At 35.1% G+C, this 24468-nt stretch overlaps 1 protein-coding gene across 1 annotated transcript; it reads right to left on the reverse strand.

The window, feature by feature from the left end:
• Positions 1-6012: 6012 nt before the first annotated feature.
• LOC127080084 (uncharacterized) lies at positions 6013-16020 on the reverse strand. Its single transcript, XM_051020413.1, has 3 exons — positions 15364-16020; positions 15151-15267; positions 6013-6045 (listed from the first exon to the last, which is right to left on the reverse strand). The coding sequence occupies exons 1-3, from the start codon at positions 16018-16020 to the stop codon at positions 6013-6015; spliced, it is 807 nt and encodes a 268-aa protein (XP_050876370.1).
• Between the last annotated feature and the right edge of the window lie 8448 nt (positions 16021-24468).

Here is a 24468-nt window from a genome sequence, read left to right on the forward strand (position 1 = left end):
ATCCAGAAAAACAAAAAAAATAAAAATAAAAAAAGCAAAAAGGCAACTCCGGTATAGGTGACCCTCACAAAGTCATTTAAACCAAAGAATTGTAAAAATTTGCTAGAAAAAGAAAAAGAAAAAAGAAAAAGAAAAACTTACCCACTGTTAGTTGGTTTAGAGGTATCTGGCACTGAACTCGGTAGGGCAGATTACGATCCGATCCCCCACAACTACAGTTGGGTCCAATAAAAGGGTTTACACATATTTATGTGCCAGAAACCCCATGCTCAGATCATAATCACTAACAGGCCAGTCTACTATGAAGCATGTACAGATAATGGGGTTAATGTGATTGCTCCTGAATGAAAAGGACACAAAAAGAGATGAAGAGGCAGGCCTAGGTATTGTGGGTCAATATGGGTTGGTTAATATAGGAATGAAGTTTATGTCCGTATTTGCGGATTAGTGTTATCATGATACCCTTAGTTCACTCAGTTAGTACCTATCATTGCATCCCGACCTGAACTTAGAATTTTTACCTAAAACACTTGTTTACACAAATTTTCTTTTATGAGCTTTTTAATGTTTTGCTTGAGGACAAGCAAAGGTTTAAGTGTGGGAGAGTTTGATAACACTAAAATTTACAGTATTTTCGACTCCGATTTCACATGCATTATAGTTGTTTTATTATCATTTTGTTGTGTTATTGCTATGTTTTCCTTTGTTTTCAGGTTTTTACTTTAATCGGAGCCCCGATCGAGAAAAGGAGCGAAAAAGAGCCAAAAACCCTAAAATTCAGCATTTTGTTTTTGTGGCCTACCCCATGGCTGGCGCCATAGACCCTGCCATGACGTGTCAAAACTCAACTTCCCTCAACTTCCACGTTCTCCACTACTTCCACTAAGGCGCCTCAAAATGGCCTTGTGGCGGGCGCCATGGCCTTGTGGCGGGCGCCACAAGAGGAAAATGGTTTCCCTCCCATTTTCAAGTTGAAGGGCATCCAAGTCATTTCCATCTTTTTACTTGCTTATAAATAGAAACTCGAATTCACTTTTACAATCATCCAAACTTAGAACAGAGGCAAACTCAGAAGCAACTTTGTTTCACTTAGGCATATATTCAGTATTTTATAGTGGTAATCGCTTCGCATTGGAGTGTTACCACAATTGTGTAATAGAGTCTGTGATAGAGTCTGTAATCGAGTTTGGAGCACTTTGGAAGAAAGTTAATCCTGTCGCCATTTTCATTTCCGCATTGAAATTTATTCAAACCTCCAATTGGAGCAGGTTTTTATTACTTGTCTTTATCTTATTTATTTTCCCGCACTCGCTTTACTTTCATTTATTTCTCGCACTCGCTTTACTTTGTTTATTTTCCCGCACTCGGTTTACTTTCATTTATTTCCCGCACTCGCTTTAAATTATTTATTTCCTCGCACTCGCACTACTTTTATTTACTTTCCGCACTCGCGCTACTTTTATTTAAATTAATGCACTTTTACTTTACCATATCTAACTAAATTTATAAGGTTAGAATGTAAGGATCGTAATTGAACCAGTAATCCGTACAATTGTTCGTAGAAACACTTAAGGGCTATTTTAACTTTCAACTTAAGTTTTCCCGTACTTCAATTCCGTTGGGTAAGATCGAAAGTCGTCCAACGTCTTTTTAAACTTAATTGTTTTTAACTATTTCAAAAACAGCGAAAGCGCTTTGTTTAGTTCATTAGGAGATTTTAACATTAAGAAGAAAAGAGATTTTAAAACTATTTTTGGACGCGTTTATAAGTTTAGAGTCTGGTTCATGAGAACCTCTTTTGGTTAAGAAATCCAGGTTATAATACTTTTCAACTTAGTCAAGATACTCTATTTCTTAAAAATAGGTTTACTACTCTAACGCAATGCACGCCTTTTTATAAGTGACAATAAGAGGGTTTGATTAGGGAGTACAACTCGGTTCTGAATATGCGAAAGCGACAGTTCCTGTTAAATTAGTTCTTTTCAAAGTAGGAAACACTGCCCATAAGTAGTTCTATTAGCAAGTACTTGGATTATTAATTGATTACGTGAATTACATTCGAACCTGTCTTTATTAATTAAATTTATTTCAATACTTTACTTTTCATTGCACACTACAAAAACACCTATTTTGATTGCCTTTGATAAACACCATAACAACAGATAACGATAGATTGACACTTGGTCTCTGTGGATTTGACAATCTTTTATATTACTCTAACGCGTTCGTATACTTGCGAAAAGCACGCATCAGGCTGCTGGTGAAAACGTCCTCGATAAAAATGTATCAGAAATCCTGTCCGACATGTTGGAGATAGAATCTCAAATTCATAAGGAAAATGATGATGTGACCCTTGAGAATAATTATGTGAGTAATGATGATTATGTCCATGAATATGTTAAGGTTGACATTGTTATAGCACATGTTGATGTTGTTAATAACAATAAAAAGAAAAGAAGATCTGCATCAAAAGGAAAGAAGGCTCATGCACAAGAAGATGTGGAGGAAGATGTTAATGACAACTTGAATAACATAAAGGTGTATTTGAACAAGAAAAATAATGAGAGTATTACTAGAAAGAAAGTGCTACTTGCAGTACAAGACTATGCTCAAATCAAAGGGGTTGACTTTGATGAAACTTCTACTCCTATTGCTCATATGGAAGCCATCATAATGGTTTTAGGTTTGTATTGTAGCCTTATGTTCACATGTTATCAGATGGATGTGAAAAGTTCATTCCTCAATAGGCACTTGAATATGGAAGTCAATCAGGATGCTAGTATCGATATCAAAAACATTTCTGCAATTTCCTCTACAAAGTTCTGGAGTCAATCTGAAACCATGTTAGGAATAAGGCAATTGTTGAATAATTATGGCCTTACAAAGAAGACATCAAAGAAATGGAATGAAAAATTGGTTGTAGTTATTAAAGCTCATTGAGTTTGTATAAAAGGCATAACAATTAGTGGAAAGGCCAATGATAAGTCCATATGCGTTTCTTATCTCATCAAGTCTAGGGATTCTATAGATGGTAATGAAGATGTCAACAAGGATATGCCAAAAAACCTATATGACATGTTGGTGATTGAGTTTCCAACTCAGAGGAAGGATGAGGAAGTTGCCAAGCTTGATGAACAAGATGTGGTACTCAATGACTTGCCTCTTCAAATGATTGTACTCGTTGATGTTCCAAAGACAAGAGCTAAGGATACTGAGAGTAAGAAGGATAAACCTCTAAAAGGAAAGTTGGAGAAGAAATCTCTAAATATAAATCTTGTTCAAATAAGTGACTCTGAGACAAATGATGAAAGGTTGGTGGAAAGAGAATTTTTGTGAATATCCCATATGCTCGCATGGATAATGTTTCATTTCATTATGTAACAAATGTTCAGAAGTGGAAGTATGTTTTCCAAACAATAGTTACTTGTGAAAGAGGGCTAGGTAAATGATCTTTTGATTGTAAATAGATTATGGAGTTGCTGAAAGCAACTAGGTTTATGAAAACTACAACTGATGTTGGTCATTGCTATGAAAAGTTGGTCAAGGAATTCATTATAAACACTAGTGTTAAGTGTAATGTTGAAGGCAACAAGGAGTATAGAAAGGTGTATAACTGAGGAAAGTGTGTGAAGTTTTCCCCTTCAATCATTAATGACTATTTGGGAAGAAGCAAGTTTGTAGGGTCTGATAAGGTTCTGTCAATTGACAAGATTGTTAAAGAGATAACTGGTAGGCAAGTGAAGTAATGGCCCAAGAAAGTTTTACTCTCTAGTAGAAGCTTGAGTGTGAAGTATGCTATTTGAATAGGATTGGTGCAACTAATTGGGTGCCCACAAATCACATTTCAGATATAGCCATTTCTTTGGCCAAGCATATCTTCTAAATAAGGACAATGTCAAAGTTGGCGTATGAAGAATATGTGTTTCAGCAAACTAGGAACCATGATGATTCTTTTGCTATGAAGCTTCTTAATAATGCCCAGTTGTTGAAAATAATGTTGAATGTTGGATCTTGTTATCCTCATTCGATAAAGAAAATTATGGTTAAGAAGGATGGTATTACTCCTGAGTTACTGAATTGCAAGCTATTTATTGGGAAATATGTCCTAGAAATTAGTCTTCCCAATGTTCCTGTTAGTGATGAATCTAGTTTTGGTAATTTTATAAGTTTGCAATCAGAACACCACTGGTTTTCTATACCAGAAATACATTATTATTTGTTATTATGAGATTGGTACTTCCTAGAGTGTTTTGAATTTGAGTTACACACTGAATGTTGGGAAAGACATGGCTGACATTGTGATACACAACTATGCATCTGTTGATGAAGATGGTCTTGTTTTTTATGGAGAAATGTTAAAGGTTTTCACATCAACTTGTTATAGCTGCTAGTGCAATTTTGTGGGAGACACGAGGATATGATGATATGCAAGAATGTTTATTGCTTCTATCTTGTGTTCCTAAGAAGTTGTGTGCTTCTATTTTTGGTTGTGATATTTCTAACATGTAGTTAGTTTCATTGCACTCTAATATTCTAATCCGAAGAATATCCTAAAGAATGTCCTGAAGAATGTCTGAAAAAATCTGTATAACATCTTGCCTGTTTGCAGGATTTGATGCTGGTTTAGGGGTTTCTTCATTTGTTGAATTTATATCGCTTGGTTGATGGTGGTCATATGTCCTTTGTTGGTGTTGTTACTTTGATATGTTTATGAACTATGAAAATGGTTTGTGTTCTTCCATAATTAGTATTCTTTTATGATCTTGGTGTGTGCTTAATTCTTTGGTTCTATGTCCATACCTTTTCCAAATTGTGGCAAAAGGGGGGCAGTAGTGGTACTAGTGTGTTCTGAGTGATCTGACTGGTATTACTGGTGTGTTCTGAGTGACCTAACTACTAACTTTATTTGTATGCATGTTGACTGATTGTGTGTTTGACTATGGGAGAATTTTTATTCTATTTTGAGTGTGTAGAACCACCTTACTTATGTGCTACTTTTGTTGTTGCTATTTCTTCTGTTTATGGTGTGCTTATGATGCTTAGTTTGTGTTATTTTTGAAGATTTACCCATGCACATCTTGTAAGTTTTGCGACAGTTAATTTTTCCAAATTTTTCCAAAGGGGAGATTGATGTTCCTTTTGATTGGCTACATTATGAAAAACGTCATGGAGTGCACAAGATGTTTTGGTCAAGAAAAAGAAACATGTGGGACACGATGTTCCAACATGTGTGCAACATTTGGCCTTTGTCAGCAGGCCGTGGTTGTTTTTGTTATGAGCGGAAATTTTTGGTTGTGTTTCAATCATATTTGTTATTATCTTTTAGCAATGTGTTAATTATATTTGTTTGGCAGATTGAATAAGATTTAATCTAATTATATGGAGATTTAAATTTAAATCAAAACAAATCAAATATTTTTGTTAGACATTTATGGAAAACAAATAAAAACAAATCCATTACATATATGGACGTGATCAAATCTTATGCCCATTGGAGAAAAGCTTAGAAGTTGCATTGCTATTTAAGAAGACTGAAACCTAATGTTTGAAGGTGTGTGCATGAGTTGGAGATCTTTGTGTTATGGTTTCTACTTCGAGACCTTTGTTATTGTCTATGCAACATTCTAGCACATGCATTTATATCTAAAGGCATATCGATTGGTTTGATTGTTGAGTTTTAATTCAAACAATCAATATTTTGATTATTGTATTGTTCACTATGGTTAGTGGCTGAGGCAAAGTGAGAGGGGTCTCATATTTAGTGGGGGTCCTAAATAGAAATACAGTGGTAGAATTAAGAAGAGAGGAAATGAAAAAAGTTTGTTCATATAAGACACTTTGTACTAATTCTATTGGGAGTGGATTTCCTTTCTTGGGTTGGAAGCCCCCCAAACGTAGGTGACATTGCAGCAAATTGGGTTAACAATACTTTGTGCTCTTTATTTGCTTTATGATTACTTATTTGTTTTCTATTATATATCAAACATGGTGTAAGATGTTGAACACATTGGCTTAGACATCTATTCCAACATTTTCCCCCGCATACTACAAAATTTCAAGAACGAATCAATAAGAAATAACTATAGTTGCTCTATTATGGTAGACGTAGGCAATTTGGTCAAACTACGTGACCAAAGCTTTTGTGGTATTAGATGATGATTAATCCTAGAGGTGCAAGATTCGAATCGAGTCGGTTTGATTGAAAGGGAAATTTTGATTTATGGAAAAGGAGGGTTAAGGATTTATTATCTCAATAAGGTTTACATAAGGTGCTTCGTGATAAGAAATCGATGGACATATTAATAATTTATTGAAACAAGATGAAGGAGAAGGTTGCAGATTTGATAAGACTTTGTCTTTCTGATGACCCGATGAATCATATCCAAGACGCTCATGAATGAATTGTTTGCGAAACAATGTCTCTATAGCCTGAAGATGGAGGGAGGAGGTGATTTGCTGGCTCATGTCAATGTTTTTAATAACATCCTCGTGGATTTAACACAACTTGGTGTGAAGGTTGACAATAAGGATAAATCCATTATTCTAACGTGCTCTTTACCAATCTCCTATGATCACTTGGTGATCACTCTCACATATGAGAAGGAATTAATCACATTGGATTCTATTTCTTCAACACTTTTGCAACATGTTGAATGAGGCGATTTATGTTCCAAAATTGGAAAAGAATTTGATTTCTATAGGTACACTTCAAGCGAATGATAATTCATTCCGGTAAGGAGGAGAATGAGATATCATGAGGGCTAACAAGGGTGCAATGATAGTGACAAGGGCAAGGAGGCCTGCATGCAACATTTATAAGTTGTTGGGAGCACAATTATGGGTGATGTAGCTTCTGTTGAAACTGATAATGACGCAACCAAATCTTAGCACATGCACTTAGGTCATCTCATTGAACGTGGGATGATGGAACTACATAAGAGGAATTTTATGAAGGGTGTTTGCAGTTGCAAAATTGGATTGTGCAAGTATTGTGTTCTTGGGAAACTGCGTAGAGTTTATTTCAAGATAAATCAACATAAGACTAATGGAATCTTATACTATGTCAATTGAATTGTAACACCCTAATTCTCGACTCAACATAACTTACAGTAATATGATAAATAAAGTCCACAATTAGAGTTCTACTCATGATCCACCGATCAAATCAAAACCAAATAGTCTTTTGAAATACGCAGTGGAAAAAAATTATGTTTGACATCATAATCTCTTCAAATTGTAAAAGTACCCAAAATGATTTAACAACTTTGAAATAGAATAAAACAAAACTGGAAATAAAACAAAGAACATCCAGTTCCCCCAATGTTACATATCAGAGCGACTCCACTAAGACCCGAATGAATAAGCAACTAAGGAGGTATTTAAGCCATCCTCTCCCTCAAGCAGCTACTCGTTATCCTCCTCGCATGTACTCCACAGGAGCACAGACACCATAAATAAATGAAAAAGGGTGAGAATACACTCAAAATATGTTAACGATGTAAAATAACGCAAGGGTAGAATAATCATATAATCATCAGGTATACACGCTAGTCACAACAATTCATTAATTACATCAAGCATTCTCAACCAATCAACAATATCATGCACATTCCATTACATATGAAAACATGTATGCAATATGCTCCACAACTGACTCATTATGCATTTAATACCATTCATGGACAACACACGTGTAACGGGAAATTCATGATCATTAAGCTATTGACAAGCTAAAGATCAATTAACAAGAGTCGCCACCGCTCTTTTATTGTTTCCAAGGGAAAAGGGAAAAGTACGAACAAAACCCAATAAGTAAGAAGTTTTCAAATAAAAACTAATAAAAATCAGAGATCGCAGGTAAGGGGGTTGGTTACACAGAGGGAAGGTGTTAGCACCCAAAGTGTCCTAGGTACTCCTAGGGAGCCCTTTTTGTGTGCATATGTATTTTGTACAAAGTGATGTTTACAAACAAATAGAATGGGGGGATGAGAAAAGAATTCATTAATTATATTTTTGTGTTTGACAAGACCTTCGATCTTGTGCCTACGTACTAACATAATAATGAGGGATCAAAACCTCGTAGTTCGTGCTACAAATTTCAAAATGAGTGCATTGCTTTTAATAAAATTCAAGTTTGAAAGGCACAAAGGCCTAATAATGATTTGAATGAGTTAGTTCTTTTTGGCTTTTTTGAAAGTTTAAGTCAAGTATAGTTAAGTTTATTTACAAGTTTGATTTAAGAAAATGAGCTTGAAAATGCAATGGCATAAGGCCAAAGTTTCTATCTTTTTTGCAAAAGTGGTCCAAGTTTACAACAAAAATAATTCACACAAATAAGATTTTGAAAATGGAGGGATAGATTTTGAAATTAAAGAAATAGGGAGAAGATAGAGAGACTATCTTATGCACAAAATTTAAAAGTTTAGAGTTGAAAAGATCTGACCAAATGGGTAGTAATCCAATAGACAAAAATGTCAATAGAAACCCAGAATTCCCTTGGACTTTTAGAATCAAGCAACACACAAATGCACAATTATACTATCTTGAAGAGCTATGCATCAAATAAAGATGGCCTTATCCAAGCTTATCCATTCCATGATCATCTTCAGAAATAGCCCATGTAACAAATGAATTCCACAAGTTATAGGTTCAAAATAACAGCTTCACAATGATCATGTTGCAGATGAATCTTAGAGAGATCTTCAAAGATGTATCAAATGAATTTCAAATTGCAAGCACTTGGTTATTCAACAAATTAGCATTGGCCAAGTTCATTAGCAAAGGAATGTTGCCTAATTTCTAAGTCCAATTGGTCCAAAGATCAAGCCAACAGTCCACACAAAAGCTTTTAAGGGTTTTTTGTTGTTATTATGTACATTAATGGTCAAAGACCAAACAAGCAAACAAAGTAACACAAAATAAAATATATCACACAATATGGTCCAAATGGGCAAAGTGAAAATTACATTAACATAAACAATTAGAATGATATGTATAATGGCAAATGATAATAGAGTACTAAATGTAAATTGCATTAAAGTAAAAGCTTGAAATTAAAAGTTAATAGTTAGTAAGTTAGAAGTTAGTTTTGTTTTGCTTTTGATTTCAAGACATTCTTTGGAGAATACTCAACCCACTTATCACAAACATGGATCCTTGAACCAAAACATCTTCTAAAGGAAGGAAAGAAGGCCAAGTTTCCACGCAATACCATGAAAGAGGGGAGACTTACATTCTCACTAACTAGAATGTTTATGCCTTTTGTGTCACAAATTTAGCGCTATGTTAAGCAATTGTAATTGGACTTATGTAGAAGTCACAATTATTTGAGGTCGGGCAATAGAATTTTGGTGTTAATGTATGTTGGAGACATAGTATAATGGACTATGCTCATGAACATACCACACACAAAAAATATGCAAAAGGTGTGGCCTAATCTCATCCATACTCATGTCAATTTTTCAATCAACTAGCATTAGGACTTTGAGATGTCATTAGCCAAATGAAAATGAATGGATGAAGAAGGGGAATTAGATGAAGAGGGAAGGGGATGAATGAGATCACAAATTGGTCAAAGGAGGATTTTTACCAAATTAATATCATTCATTCATTTTGGGAGATGGAATGTACATTCCGTCAATCCCCTAAATCCAATAATATTAATTTGACAAAGTCAAATCAACCTTGACCAAGGCCCAACAACAAACAAGCAAACTCAATTAAGTCAATACAAATGGTCAACACAATTCAAATGACATTTATTCAATTAAAAATAATAAAATAATGCATTAAAATCAAATATGTTTTGTCCAAATCCTAAAATCTCATCAAAACACCAAATAAATGGCCATGAGATTTATCATAGGTCAAACAAGGTCAAAGGACCTTGGAGGAAAATTTTCATAATTTTTGGACATTTAAAAATATTTTTAAGCAATTAAAAACAAATGCAAAATCAATTAATTCATGAAAAATATTAATAATGATCCAAAAAATAATTTTAATTCAGAATGTGAAATAGAAAAATATTTGAATTTTTTTTGGTGAAAGTCCCATATTTTTTTGGATCAATATTGAATTTAGTATGAATTATTGAAGAAAATGCAATTAAAACAAAATATCAAAAATTCAAAAATATGTGGACCATCATATCTCCCTCATTAATTGAGGTGGCAGATCTGATGATCCAAAACGCGCGTTCCACATATGTATTAGTCAACCGCGTGGCACAGATGGTAATCACAAGGGATGATCAAGATTAAAACGTGGAGGATGGATCCTATGGTTCAGAGGTTGTCCAGATCATCGCCGGAGTCAGAGCTCCGGTCATCTTCTCCGGTGGCACTCACCGGACTAGTCAAGATAAACCATCACCAAAAAAAGAAACAAGGACATGATCTTAAAGAGAAAATGGAACTGAGCTCGGATCTAACCTCCAATTACTCTAATTCCAAATATATTAAGAGATATGTGGAATTGAAAAATGAGGTACATGAACTGAGTTGCTTCGATTTGGCCTCAAAGCAACTCAATCTTCTTGCCTACATTGGTAGGACTTCAGACAACCAAAGAATCAATGGAATTGAGCAATAAATTGAGAGAATCTAAGAGTTTAAAATTTCTGCAAATTACCTTCAATGGAGGTCTGAACTTGATGGATCTTGAGCTTGCTTGCACTTGGACTCACTATAATTGCTTGCATGAGAGGAATGGAAATGTTTAGAAGCAATGGATTCCTAGAGAATTGAATTCCAAAACAGTGGAGATTCAAGCTCAAATTCAAATGAATTTATCAGGTTTATCCTTTGAGAGTGAAGGGTTTTCAATGGGGGATCAAAGTTGGCGCAATGTTGTTGTTAATTCTGAGCAAATGGAGCTTTATTTATAGAGGAATCAAGTGATATTTGCACACTCACTTCCACTTTCCAAAATTGGCAAATGATGATGGAATGATGCATGGGCGCGCATAGGCCCATGAAATGATAGCTGAAGGTCCAAATTTGAAGTTCAGATGCTTTGCAGCTAGCTTAGATTGCAAGGCACATGTGCATTGTTGCTTGAAGATTGATCCATGCCAAATGATATCAGCCTGTTTAAGCCATGCGCAGCCTATGCATTTTTCATCCAAAATGAATGAACTTGAGCTTTTTAGAAAGGTGAGACCAAGAGGAACAAGTTTGATGTTGAACACTTTTTCATTTGGAGCTTGGAATTTTGAGAAATTTGAGGTGGAAGTTTGGAAAAAATTGACATATCAAAGTTTTTTCTAAGTGTCAAGCCATATGTCTCAATATTCCACCTTGCTTAACTTTTTATGTGAGCTTCAAATGAGAAACGTGTCTTCATAAACATTGTAGCTCTCTCAAATAACTTCAAAATGGTCACCAATTTCATGTCATTTGGATTTGAAATGATAGAGTTATGCATTTTTGAAGTTTGGAAAAATCACTTGATCAACGGTATAGGTCAAACGTGACCTATAATCTAGCCTCATATCACATGCTCAAAAAAGTTAAATTAGCTCCCACTCCAAACATAAAATTTGAATTAGACATATTGGATTTAATTGTGCAACTTGTAAATCTTTCATCTCATAAAAATTGAGCAAGTTATGGCCTTGGGAAGTTGACTTTCAAATTAGGGTTTAGACAAAATGACCTATAATGTTTCAACATAGAAAATGATTTTCCAAGAAAAACTAGCTCTAGTTCTCAACATGAAAGTTGTTTATAATTTCATTTAGAGTAAGTTTTCTCTTGGAATAATTTTCATATGGTGAGAATTATAGGAGATAGAGTCTAGGGAGACCCAGTTTTGATCAGATGAATTCATCTGGCCAACCACCATCAACCAACTTGCTAATTTCCAATTATCTTGGATTTCTTGGCTCATGGTAGATCATATATGCATAAGATGATGAATTTTGAAGTGTTCCTTAAGAAATTTGATCAATTGTTGAGATAGCTTGTTGGATAAGTTACTCAAGATACCCAGTCAAACTAGGGTTTCCAAGGCAAATTACCCTCAAACTCTTGAAGAAAACTTGATCAATATAACATGTAGAGATCAATGGGACTCATATATGATGTTCATAAACATTCTTGAATCAATTCTTGATTGTGCTCTTTGTTCATGAGGGTCTCAAACCCTAGATGTGATCAATGAACTAATGAGATCATGCCCTACCTACAAAAGAGTTAGATAGATACAAAGACATATTTTTTGGTATTTTGGTTAGTAAAATGAATATATATAAGTATGATATAATCACAAAGTGCTTGGTGATCTCTCCCAAAACAAACCCGATGAAAGAGGGGTAAGGAGGATGCCAAGATATGATCCCAATGCTAATGCTTATGATGAAATTGCATGAGGGATCTTAGGGTCAAAATTGGGGTCTTACAACATGTCTATCTCACTCCTGAATCCTCAACAAGGACTAGAGCGCACCAAAATTTCTATTAATCACCATGTAGTAATGCTTACTAATTCCTCATTGGAATTAGCTACTCGCTCTTGAATCCACACCATCGGACCAGAGCATACCAAAACTGGACCGAAGTTCGTACACTATGATGCATGACTTTCAATAACATGCAATCTCACCATAATTATCACAAAATGGAAACACCGCATCAAATATGTATTCACACAACATTCAAACATGTTAAATTGTTTTAACATCAATTCATCACTATTAATCATATAGATACAATGAGCCTATTAATACCTCACCATAGGGTAGTACTACATGTTAGCTTTCCAATGCTTCAAATGTGCCTCATTTGGAGTCATGTAACTCAAGTTGTGGTTAAAACAACAAATAAATCAATCAATTTCTATAACGGACCAATCGATTGACATGGAGGTCCAATCGATTGTCCCCAACTCTCTAACTTCATTTATTTTTCAATTTTACGAAGGAACCAATCAATTTCCCCGGGAGACCAATCGATTGTTCCAAGGCAACTGACCAATTTTTTTCTTCTATTTTACAAGGGAACCAATTGATTTCTCCCCAGGATCAAACAATTTATCACTGCAACTTTTCCAAAAACTCCATATTTAAGTAGTTTTAAATCTCTTTAAAACCCCACCCAAACATGCCCTAACATAACTAAACAACTTATTTTGAAATTATAACTTTATACACCAACTATCTACTATTACCACATCATATACCCCAGATAACATGCAATTTTCACAAATTTCTCCATCAATAACTATTTGATCATGAGAATTATCTCATGTTCATCATCACTAACGTAAAACCTCAATCATCAATCTCACTACCATAATTTTTCACATAGAATTCATTAATCCCACAACATACAATCGGTAATAACAACACATAATCAATTCACAACAAGAATCATCAAATGTTCATAATTATAAACCAAGTTTATCAAACATAACAATGGAGAAAGAAAACCTAGAGGAGGGTGATGATCCTTCTCTACCCCATAATGCAATACACTCAGACAAGATCAATCTCTCCCCTTATCTTAGATTTTCCTGCAACAAGATCTCTAATAAAAAATATTTCTTCCATCCTTAAGCCATAGACTTGTTCTTCTCACTTTTTCTCCAACTCCTATTTTCCACATACCGTAAACTTCTCCCAATTTTTACACTCCTCTATTTATAAATAAAAACCTAATTATTCCATTTAGGTATTTCCCTTACTGCCCCCATCTTATTCTTCAAATCTTCTCATTGTCCCTTATTCCTCTACTAACTCATATTTTATCTTAAATTTTAATTACTAAATAATTTCTAACATAAAGCCACCAATGTCTATTTTTATTTCTAATATTAAATATAATTAATTAAAAGTACTAATATTATAGTTATTGTTAATTATTCTACCAAGCACTCATATTCTTACCACACAATCACATAATTTATAATCACATAATCACATGATTTATTTTAATTAAAACACCTAATAACTAAATATATATATATATATATATATATATATATATATATATATATATATATATATATATATATATATATATATATATATATATATATATATATATATATATATATATATATAACCAATTAAATTAAATTAATTAATCAAATTTGGGGTGTTATCACTCTCCCCTACCTACATAATTTTTGTCCTCGAAAATTACCTGAAGGAAACAAAGTCAGATACAACTCTCTCATCTGACTCTCCAGCTCCCACATCATGCTTCCACCAGTCGGTCCACCCCACACTACCTTAACCAACGCAATCTCCTTGCCTCTCAAGTGATTCACTTCTCGATCCTCTATTCTCAATGGAGATGCCTCCACGGTAAAGTTCTATCTAACTTGCACATCGTCCATTTGAATCATATAAGACGGATCAAGAATATACTTTCTCAACTGAGACACATGGAATACATCATGGAGATTCGAAAGAAACTACAGTTATTCAACTCTATAGAACCCTTCTCCTACTTGCTTCATAATCTGGTACGAACCAATAAATACGACGTGAACTTTCGAGACTTCAAACCTTGACCAACACCAGTTACCGAAGTAACTCGCAAAAATACATGATCTCCCTCATGGTACTCAAGTGCTTTCCTCCTTTTATCATGGTAACTCTTCTAGCGAATCCGTGAAGCTTTCATCTTCTCTTGGATCATCTTGATCTTTTCGGAAGTTTGCTGCATAATCTCAGGTCCAAGAACAATACTCTCACCTGATTCATACCAACACAGCGGTTTCCAACACCTCCTATCATACAATGCCTCAAATGTGTCATTCCAATACTTGAATGGAAAATGTTATTGTAAGTGAACTCAATCAGCAGAAAGTAGCTATCCTAAGTGCCTCCTTGTTCTAGCACACAAGCCCTCAACAGATCCTCCAATAATTGAATATTCCTCTCCGTATGACCTCTTGTTTGCGGATGTTAAGAAGAACTCAACTTAAGGTTAGTACCCAACGTTTTATGCAAACTCTGCCAAAACCTTGACGTGAACCTCAGATCTCTATCTGAAACAATGCTCGACGGAATACCATGCAGGCTAACAATCTCTCAATATACAAATCAGGTAACTTCTACAAAGGATAACTGATCTTAATAGGAATGAAATGATTCGATTTAGTCAATTTATCAACAATAACCCAAATGGAATCACATACCTTCATCGTCTTCGAAAAATTTGTCACAAAATCCATGGAAATGCTATCACATTTCCACTCTGGAATACTCAATGGTTGCATCAAACCCAACAGCTTATGATGTTCAATCTTAGACTTCTGACAAGTCAAACAAGCATAAACAAACTCAGCCACCTCCTTCTTCATTCCTGGCCACCAAAATATTTTCTTCAAGTCTTCATATATCTTAGTTACATTGGGATGAATACCCATACCATTTATATGACCTTCCTCAAGAATACTCTTTTTAAGCTCTGGAACATCTGGTACACAAACCTTGTCTTTGAACTTCATCACACCTTTCTCATCGATTCTGAAGTCACCTTCTTTACCTTGATTGATTAACATAAGTCGCTCACCCAATCCCAAATCAACTTTTTTACCTTCTCTGATCTCTTCAAGGATACCACTAGTCATCTCCAACATGCCCAACTTCACATTATTAGGAGTCACCTTAAACACTAAACTCATGTCTCTGAATTGTTCAATCAATTCCAACTCTAGAACCATCATCATCGACATATGCAACGACTTCCTACTTAATGCATTAGTTGCAACATTGGCTTTACTCGAATGGTAACCCAATCCAAAATCATAATCCTTTATAAATTTGAGCCATATTCTCTGTCCCATATTAAACCTTTTCTGATCGAATAGACACTTAAAACTCTTGTGATCACTAAATACTTCGAATCTAGAACCAAACAGATGATTCCTCCAAATTTTTAACACAAACAAAATGATATCCAACTCTATATCAGACGTGGGATAAGTCCTCTCATGAACCTTCAATTGTCTAAAAACATAAGCCACAACTTGACTATTTTGTATCAACACACCACCTAGGCCCATCTTCGAAGCATCGCAATACATAACAAAGGACTCACTCAAAATCGGCAAAATTAAAACTGGAGCATACATCAAATTCCTCTTGAGTTCTTGAAAACTTTATTCACAATGCACATCCCAAACATAGGCTTGATCCTTTCGAGTCAACTGAGTTAAAGGAAATTATATCTTTGAAAAGCCTTTAATAAACCTCCTGTAATAACCAGCCAAACCATTTAAACTTTTGATCTCAGTAACAGACTTTGAAGTCTCCCACTACAACACAATATCTATTTTGAATGATCAAAAACAATACCACCACTAGAAATCACGTGACCAAGGAAACTCACTTCTTTCAATCAAAACTCACACTTGGATAACTTTGCATACAACTTCTTCTCTTGCAAGGTATGCAACACAACTCTGAGATGCTCTGCATGCTCTTCATCAGACTTTGAATATATTAAGATGTCATCGATGAACACCACCACAAACTAATCTAAGTATGGATGATATATTCTATTTATATGCTCCATGTACCCTTCAGGCGCATTAGACACGTCAAATGGCATCATTGAGTACCCGTAGTCATCATATCTCGTTCTGAATGCAGTCTTTGGAATATTGTCTAACTTCACACGAATCTGATGATAACCTGAATGCAAATCAATCTTTCTAAACACGCAAGCACCAACCAATTAATTCATAAAATTGTCAATCCTTGGAAGTGGGTACTTATTCTTAATCGTCACTTTATTTAGTTGTTAATAATCATCGCACAGTCTCATGCGACCATCTTTATTCTTGACAAACAATATCGGCGCTCCCCATGGTGAAACACTCGATCGAACAAACTTCTTCTCAAGCAGATACTCTAACTATTTCTTTAGATCAATCATCTCTAAAGCAGACACCTTATAAGGAACCATCGATACGCGATTAGTACTAAGTACTAAGTCTATAGAAAACTCCAATCTACGCTCTAGAGACAAATCACTGATATCATCTTGGAACACCTCATGAAACCACTGATAGATCCGTAATCATTCTCTCGCTTCCCCTAATAAAGGAAGTGAACACCATGAATGCTTGAGAACTCTCTCTCAAGAACATCTCTATCTGCCTCACGATCATGAAACTCAATTTTGTACTCTCCTCAGATTCAAGAAACTTCACCGACTTATCAAAACAATTGATAAACACGCGATTGAACTCCAACCAATTCATTCTTAGAATAAAATCAAGTTGAATTAGAGTCACACAAACCAAGTTAACTCCAAAATATCTACTATAAATTGTCAAAGGAAAATTCACACACACCAACAAAGTAGTCACTGAACCACACTCTATTCGGGTTCAGGAAATCACACAGTCTCAAAAACACATGCACTCTTGCAATCTGTGGCATGCTGAACCAATCCTCCATACTTGAAGGACCTCAGATAAGTATAAGCTTCTCCCCCACTTGTTTCAATCCTACTCCTGCTGACAAGCAACTAGAAAACAAACGAGCACCAACAGTGTTTCACACACATGTCACACATCAACGAACAAGCAAAGTTACACAACCTGGCCGGATGGAAGGACCTGCTCTAATACCACTATGTAACACCCTAATTCCTGACTCAACATAACTTACAATAATACGATAAATAAAATCCATAATTAGAGTGTTACTCGTGATCCATCAACCAAAACAAACACAAAACTAAATAGTCTTTTGAAATACGTTGTGGAAAACAATTATGTTTGACATCATAATCTCATCAAATTGTAAAAGTACCCAAAATTATTTAACAACTTTGAAATAGCATTAACAAAACATGAAATAAAACAAAGAACAACTCGTTCTACCAATGTTACATATCAGAGCGACTCCAGTAAGACCCGAATGAATAAGCAACTAAGAAGGAAATGAAGTCGGCCTCTACCTCAAGTAACTACTCCTTATCTTGCTCGCCTGAGTACAGACACCACAAATAAACGAAAAGGGTGAGAATACACTCAAAATATGTTAATGGTGTAAAACAACACATGGGTGGAATAATCATATAATCATCAGGTATACATGTTATTCACAACAGTTTATTAATTACATCAAGCATTCTCAACCAATCAAAAACATCATGAAAAACATATTGCATATGCAAACATGTATTCCATGTACTCCATAACTGACTCGTTATGAATGTGATACCATTCATGGACAACACATGTCCATCTCGCTCTTGAATCCCTACCATAGAACTAGAGCACACCAAAATCGATACTAATTACGTTATAGTAACGCTTCAATAATTCCTTATTGGAGTTAGCTACATGCTTCCGAACCACACCATCGGATTAGAGCTCACCAAAATTAGAATGAACTCCATACATCATGATTCATGACTTTCGATAATATGCAATGTCTTTAAAATTATCACCAAACAACATCACCATATCAAATACGTATTCACACAACATTCAAACATGTTAAATAGTTTTAACATGAATTCATCACCATTAAGAATACATATACAATTAACCTCCTAAGACCTCACCATAGGGTAGTACTATGTTTTAGCTTTTCGACGCTTCAAATCGCGTCTCATTTGGAGTCACAGGGCTCAAGTTATTGTTAAAACAACAAGTGAACCAATCAATTGTTGTAACAAACTAATCGATTGACATTTAGGACCAATCGATTGTCCTCAACTCATTGACTTTGTGTTTTTTTTTTCAATTTTCAAAAGGAACCAATCGATTTCCTGGGGGGGCCAATCGGTTGTTCCAAAGCTATTGACCATTTTTTTACTATTTTACAAGGGAACCATACAATTGCTCTATAGGATCAATCGATGGGTCAGTGCAACTTTTCCAAAAATTTCATTTTTCATAAGTTTTAAATCACTTTTGAACCCCACCCAAACATGCCCTAACATACCTAAACAACTTATTTCAAAATTCTAACTTTATACACCAATTATCTACTATTACCACATCATATACACCAATTTACATGCAATTTTCACCAATTTCTGCATCAACAACTATTTTACCATGAGAATTAACTCATGTTCATCATCACTAATGTAACACCTCAAACATCAAAATCACGTTCATAATTTTTCACATAGAATTCATTAATACCACAACATACAATCAATAATAACAACACACAATCAGTTCACAACAAGAATCGTCAAATGTTCATAATTATAAACCAACTTTATCAAACACAACAATGGAGAAAGAAAACCTAGAGGAGGGCGAGGACCCCTTACTATCCTATCATACAATACACCCATACAAGAGCAATCTCCCCCCTTACCTTAGATTTTCCTGTAGTAAGTTCTCTAATAAAAAATTGTTGCTTCCCTCCTTAAGCCATATACTTGTTCTTCTGACTTTTTATCAAACTCCTATTTTGCACGTACTGTAAACTTCTCCAAATTTTCACATTCCTCTATTTATAAATAAAAATCTAATTATTACATTTAGGTATTTCCCTTACTATCCCAAACATATTCTTCAAATCTCCCTATTGCCCCTTATTCCTCTACTAACTCATATTTTCTATTTAAGTTTAATTACTAAATAATTTCTAATATAAATCCACCAATTTCTATATTTATTTATAATATTAAATATAATTAATTATAAATATTGATTGTCTAGTTATTGTTAATTATTCTACCAAGCACCTATATTCTCACCACATCCTACCAATACCATTACACCCCAACAACATATATAATCAAATAATTTATTTTAATTAAAACACCTAATAAATAAATAAATACATAAACAATTCAATTCAATTAAATCAAATAATTAAATTTGGGGTGTTACACTTGGGTCATGTTGTTGAACGTGAGATGATGGAACTACATAAGAGGAATTTGATGAATGGTGTTCGCAGTTGCGCAATTGGATTTTTTTAAGTACTATGTTCTTAGGAAACAGTGTATAGTTTATTTCAAGATCGAGCAACACAAGACTAATGGAATCTTACACTGTGTTTATTATGATGTTTGGGGGCCTAGAAAAGAGCCATTTGTTGGGGGTTTCATGTACTTTGTGAGATTCAATGATGAATTTTCTCATAATGTCTGGGTTTCTTTTATGGAAATATAAATCGGAGGTCTTTTCCAAGTTCCAATTGTGGAAGGCGGAGGTTGAGAAGCGGACATGGGAAAAATAAAGTATTTGCAATCTGATAATGGAACTGAATACACTAACAAGAGTTTCATGCATTTATGTGAGAATAATGAAATCCATAGGCACTTTATATGAGGAAGACACCACAAAAGAATAGTGTTTTAGAGAGGATAAACAAGATTCTGACAGAGAAGGAAAGGTGCCTTCGGTTGAATGATGGTCTTTCAAAAGGTTTATGGATAGCAACACTCAATATGGCATGCTATCTAGTTTACAGATCCCCATGGGCTTCATTGGATGGAAAAGTTGCATAGGAGTTGTAGACAAGTAACCCCATTGATCTGAGTGATTTGAGGATTTTTTGGTGTCCAACATTTGTGGATATTTCTAATGAGGATCAGTCTAAACTTGACCCCAAGTCAAAATAATGCATCTTTATTGGCTACAATAAAGGTGTGAAGGGGTAAAAGTTGTGGGATTCGGTTAAGGGGGTGGTGGTTATCAACAAAGATGTTATATTTGATGAGCAGTCGATGTTGAGACAGTCAGATATGATAGTTGCGTCAGATACTGAGGTAGAAAATTCCATTCAAGACAAGATTCATGTGGACATTGAGGAGACACCAGTGAGTCCAAGGTAGATTGTAGCCCAATAGTAGGATGAACCAAGCTTAGATTCAGGTGGAGTTTAATACTATACACTTGTGCTTGATAGGGAGCCTCGTCTTATTATACCTCTAGTGCGATATGGGCTTTAAGATATATCAACATATTCTTTTCTTACAAGTTCTTAAGACCCTTCTACTTTTCGAGAGGCTTAGGCTAGCCATGAGAAAGATAAGTGGATGGGTGATATGGTGGAGGAGATGGAGTCCTTGAAAAAGAATGAGACATGAGATCTTGTTCAGGTGTCACATGGAAAAAGAACTATTGGTTGCAAATGGGTGTACAAGAAAAAGCTAGAATTGACAGAAAAAAAGGGAAAATTCAAGGTTGTGTTGGGGTTCAAATATGAGTGGATAAAGTCCCACATTGACTAGAAATGGAGGAAATGTTGGTTTTATAAGAGAAACGACTCATATCCCTAATGCCTTAATTTTTTGGATGGATATGTGGTGTCAAGCTCTCTTGGGTCCATGAACATTTAGCCCATTGACATTTTCTGCACTCCTTAGACTCCCCAACAGTGGTATTAGAGCCATGGTTAGGCTCGATGGGGGAGCGGAAGTGGATCCTAGTGTGAATCAAGGCAAATGATGTGGGTGACTCACACTTGTGGGAGATAAACTTAGTTAAGTGATCTTTAAAATATTCATCAAATTAACATCCATATATATATATATATATATATATATATATATATATATATATATATATATATATATATCAAACTTTCTATTTATCTCACAACCATATATATGATCACATCATCTTGAAAATAAATCTCCATCTTCTTTAGTTTTTCTTTTTCACTTGAAAACAGATTTATGCAATCACATCTTAACTCAATCTTTTTTTCCAATAATTAACTAAAATTATTTTACAACTTTATTTTTTTAATGGGCCTTTGACATCTCTAATTTTTTTGGCCAATGGGAGCAACCACACAGATTTTACTACCATCACATAAAGGCCAAAATATATTATACTTAAATAAACTCAATTCAAGGCCTACTACTGGACCCACCTCTTGAATTATCTCAAGGGTTTTAGCAACCACCTTTGAATCCCCTACAATGATCCTATTAGTAAGATATCAAATATGAAGAAGAAACATGAAATTGTTTTTTTATCTTATGAGTAAAAGGGTGTAAAACAAGAGTGAAAAAGGTAGACCCTAACGGGTTTCCTTGTTCCACTTTAGTGGCTGACATAATATGTCAATCCCCAAGATACCACCTTGCTTCCTAGCCATAAAGAAACTCAACTCACAAAGAAATGGATGTGTATATCACCCTCACCTCATGTAGTAGGATATATCGATCTTCGATGTTGAAATCAGACTTTAATAATAGTGTCAAGGAGGGAAAGCTATACACTTTGTCAAACTCATCAGACATCTTCCTTCTAGACATAAGATAGCAACTAGAGTGATTGCACATAAAAGATATCTTGCCATTGTTGGTGTAAGCCCTAGAGGCCAATACTTTTGGTACTTGTATCGAATTATTTATTAATAATAAAAGGCTTTTTCTTTATTATATTTGTTTAATAAAGTCCCTAGAATAGCTAGTCTGTTTAGTGTATCAAGTGTGACTTAATCATGAGATCCCATTAAACATAAGGACACTATTCTTAAAGTATCTGTAGTCGAGCTTTGTTGTGAAGTGGGATAACATTAAAACATTAAGACTATTATGTATATAGACTGATGATCACATCTCATGGATCATGGATAAGGAGTTATCAAGTCTTAAACATAAGTATGAATATTGAGAGTAATATTTATACTGGATTGACCTGCAATGAGAATACTATATAGAATGTTATGCTAAGTGTCATAAGTTATTCTCATGGTAAAAATGGTGTATACCACCCTTCGACCTGAAACCACTATGTGTAAGGGAAAATTGTCATACAACATACAATCATAGGTTTCGATGATGACAAATGACCACCATGGATGAATCGGCATTGTCGATTCCACTTCTACAAAACAAATGCAACATATCACCTATCATATCCTTTTCTATGCTCATCTAAAACTGTTATATTTCATACAACATATGTGGAAAAAATGTGATCATGACCAAATGCATGAAAACCACAAAAATATGAATTTTTGCAGATTTGCAGGGTTTGAGTCGACCGCAAGGGTCAGCGCATGAACCACGGGTCAGCGCATAGCATAGTGCAGTTGGTCACTGGTCAGCGCATGGAGGCTTGAGTCGACCACAGGTCGACGCATAGCATAGTGCAGTTGGTCACGGGTCAGCGCATGGAGACTTGAGTCGATCACAGGGTCGGCGCATGAAGCCTTCATTTTCCCACGGGTCAGCGCACGCCGACCTATGGTCGACGCATACTGAAGTATTCTTCAGTCTGTCCAAAATTGCAGGCCATGCATCGACGCATAGACCTGCTATGGTCGACCGCTCATGCGCAAATTCAGTTTTTGAGTATTTCCCACTCTGTTTGAAAAGCTGTTAAGTTTGGCTGGTAAGTTGGTTACTATATATAGAAGTTTAGTTACTTGTATCAACTAACATTTGTCAAATTGATTCAAGTGTTCAAAGAAACAAGAAAAAGTGAAATAGGTGTCCAAGATTCATCATCTTCATCTTCAACATCTCACAACACATCAACTACACACAACCATTTTTGAACTGCTTTGTGATTGGTTAAAGGTGATAAGGTTCGAAGCCGAGATTGGGGAATCCGGTTCGGGTTGAAGCTTGTGACAGGTTTTTTCTTGAATAAAACCGTTAGGGGTTTGTCCTCCAAGACTGGTTTGTGTTTGGGGGTTTTTGGACGATTTTCTTCATCAATTTTCAGCTGAGCGAAGGTGATTGAGAAGAGGAAGTCTTCGTCAATCTAGTAGCGGATTCAGTGATATTGAAGGGAACATTTCGGGTTCGATTTGTTGTAGTTGAGATCAGCCGGGCCGAGGGTTTGAAGAACTTGAGGGTTATTCAACAAAGGGGCTGGAATCAGAGGTCTATCAACAACAATCGAAGGGCTTGATTCATCTTGAATCAAGGAACAAGGAGTGGAAGCAACATTCAACATCTTGAGAGTTTTGTTGTATATTTGTTTTGCAATCCTTGTATAAACGGTTAAATTCAACATGTGATATCTATTAAATCATATCAATTCTAGTTTTAGAATTGAGGGCAGACGTACCCCGAAGCGAGGACGGGGGGGGGGGGGGGGGGGGGGGGGGGGGGAACTGCCTCATCAAATCTTTGTCTTCTCTATTTTTCTGCATAATTGTTTTTTAGCTTAAAAATTAAGTGATTTTCGTATAAGCACTTTTATCAAACCTTGATATTAATTAAGTAAGAGGTTAAAACTCTGTTTTTGAATCCAAAGTACAATAGGATATTGTACTAGATTAATTGGAATCACTTACTCAACATAAATATCACTTGGAGTGTTTTTGCACACCAAGTGTTTGATAATTTGCCTAAATCAAAATTATCTTAGTTGTGTATCTAGTTTGGTTTGCTCTTTGAATCATTGGAACTAGGAATCCTAGTAAGTGAAACAAATCATTGATTGTGTGACTAGTGTAGTGATTCGTATTCTACATCATCACTAATCCATAGGCTTGACGCATATCCGGTTTTCCAATAACAGTTCGTTTTAGACTATATTTTCCTCGGCCGC

Source organism: Lathyrus oleraceus, chromosome 5 (genome assembly GCF_024323335.1).
Source record: "Lathyrus oleraceus cultivar Zhongwan6 chromosome 5, CAAS_Psat_ZW6_1.0, whole genome shotgun sequence".
In the NCBI taxonomy this organism is placed as follows: domain Eukaryota; kingdom Viridiplantae; phylum Streptophyta; class Magnoliopsida; order Fabales; family Fabaceae; genus Lathyrus; species Lathyrus oleraceus.

What these genes read in the sequence shown, in the direction of transcription:
- LOC127080084 (XM_051020413.1), bottom strand. Translation starts at nt 16,020, where the DNA reads ATGGGCCTAGGTGGTGTGTTGATACAAAATAGTCAAGTTGTGGCTTAT. An exon ending in GTATGGGTATTCATCCCAAT is followed by an intron (nt 15,268 to 15,363) that starts GTAACTAAGATA and finishes TTGACTTGTCAG; the next exon opens with AAGTCTAAGATTGAACATCA. An exon ending in ATTTTTCGAAGACGATGAAG is followed by an intron (nt 6,046 to 15,150) that starts GTATGTGATTCC and finishes GAAATTTTGTAG; the next exon opens with TATGCGGGGGAAAATGTTGG.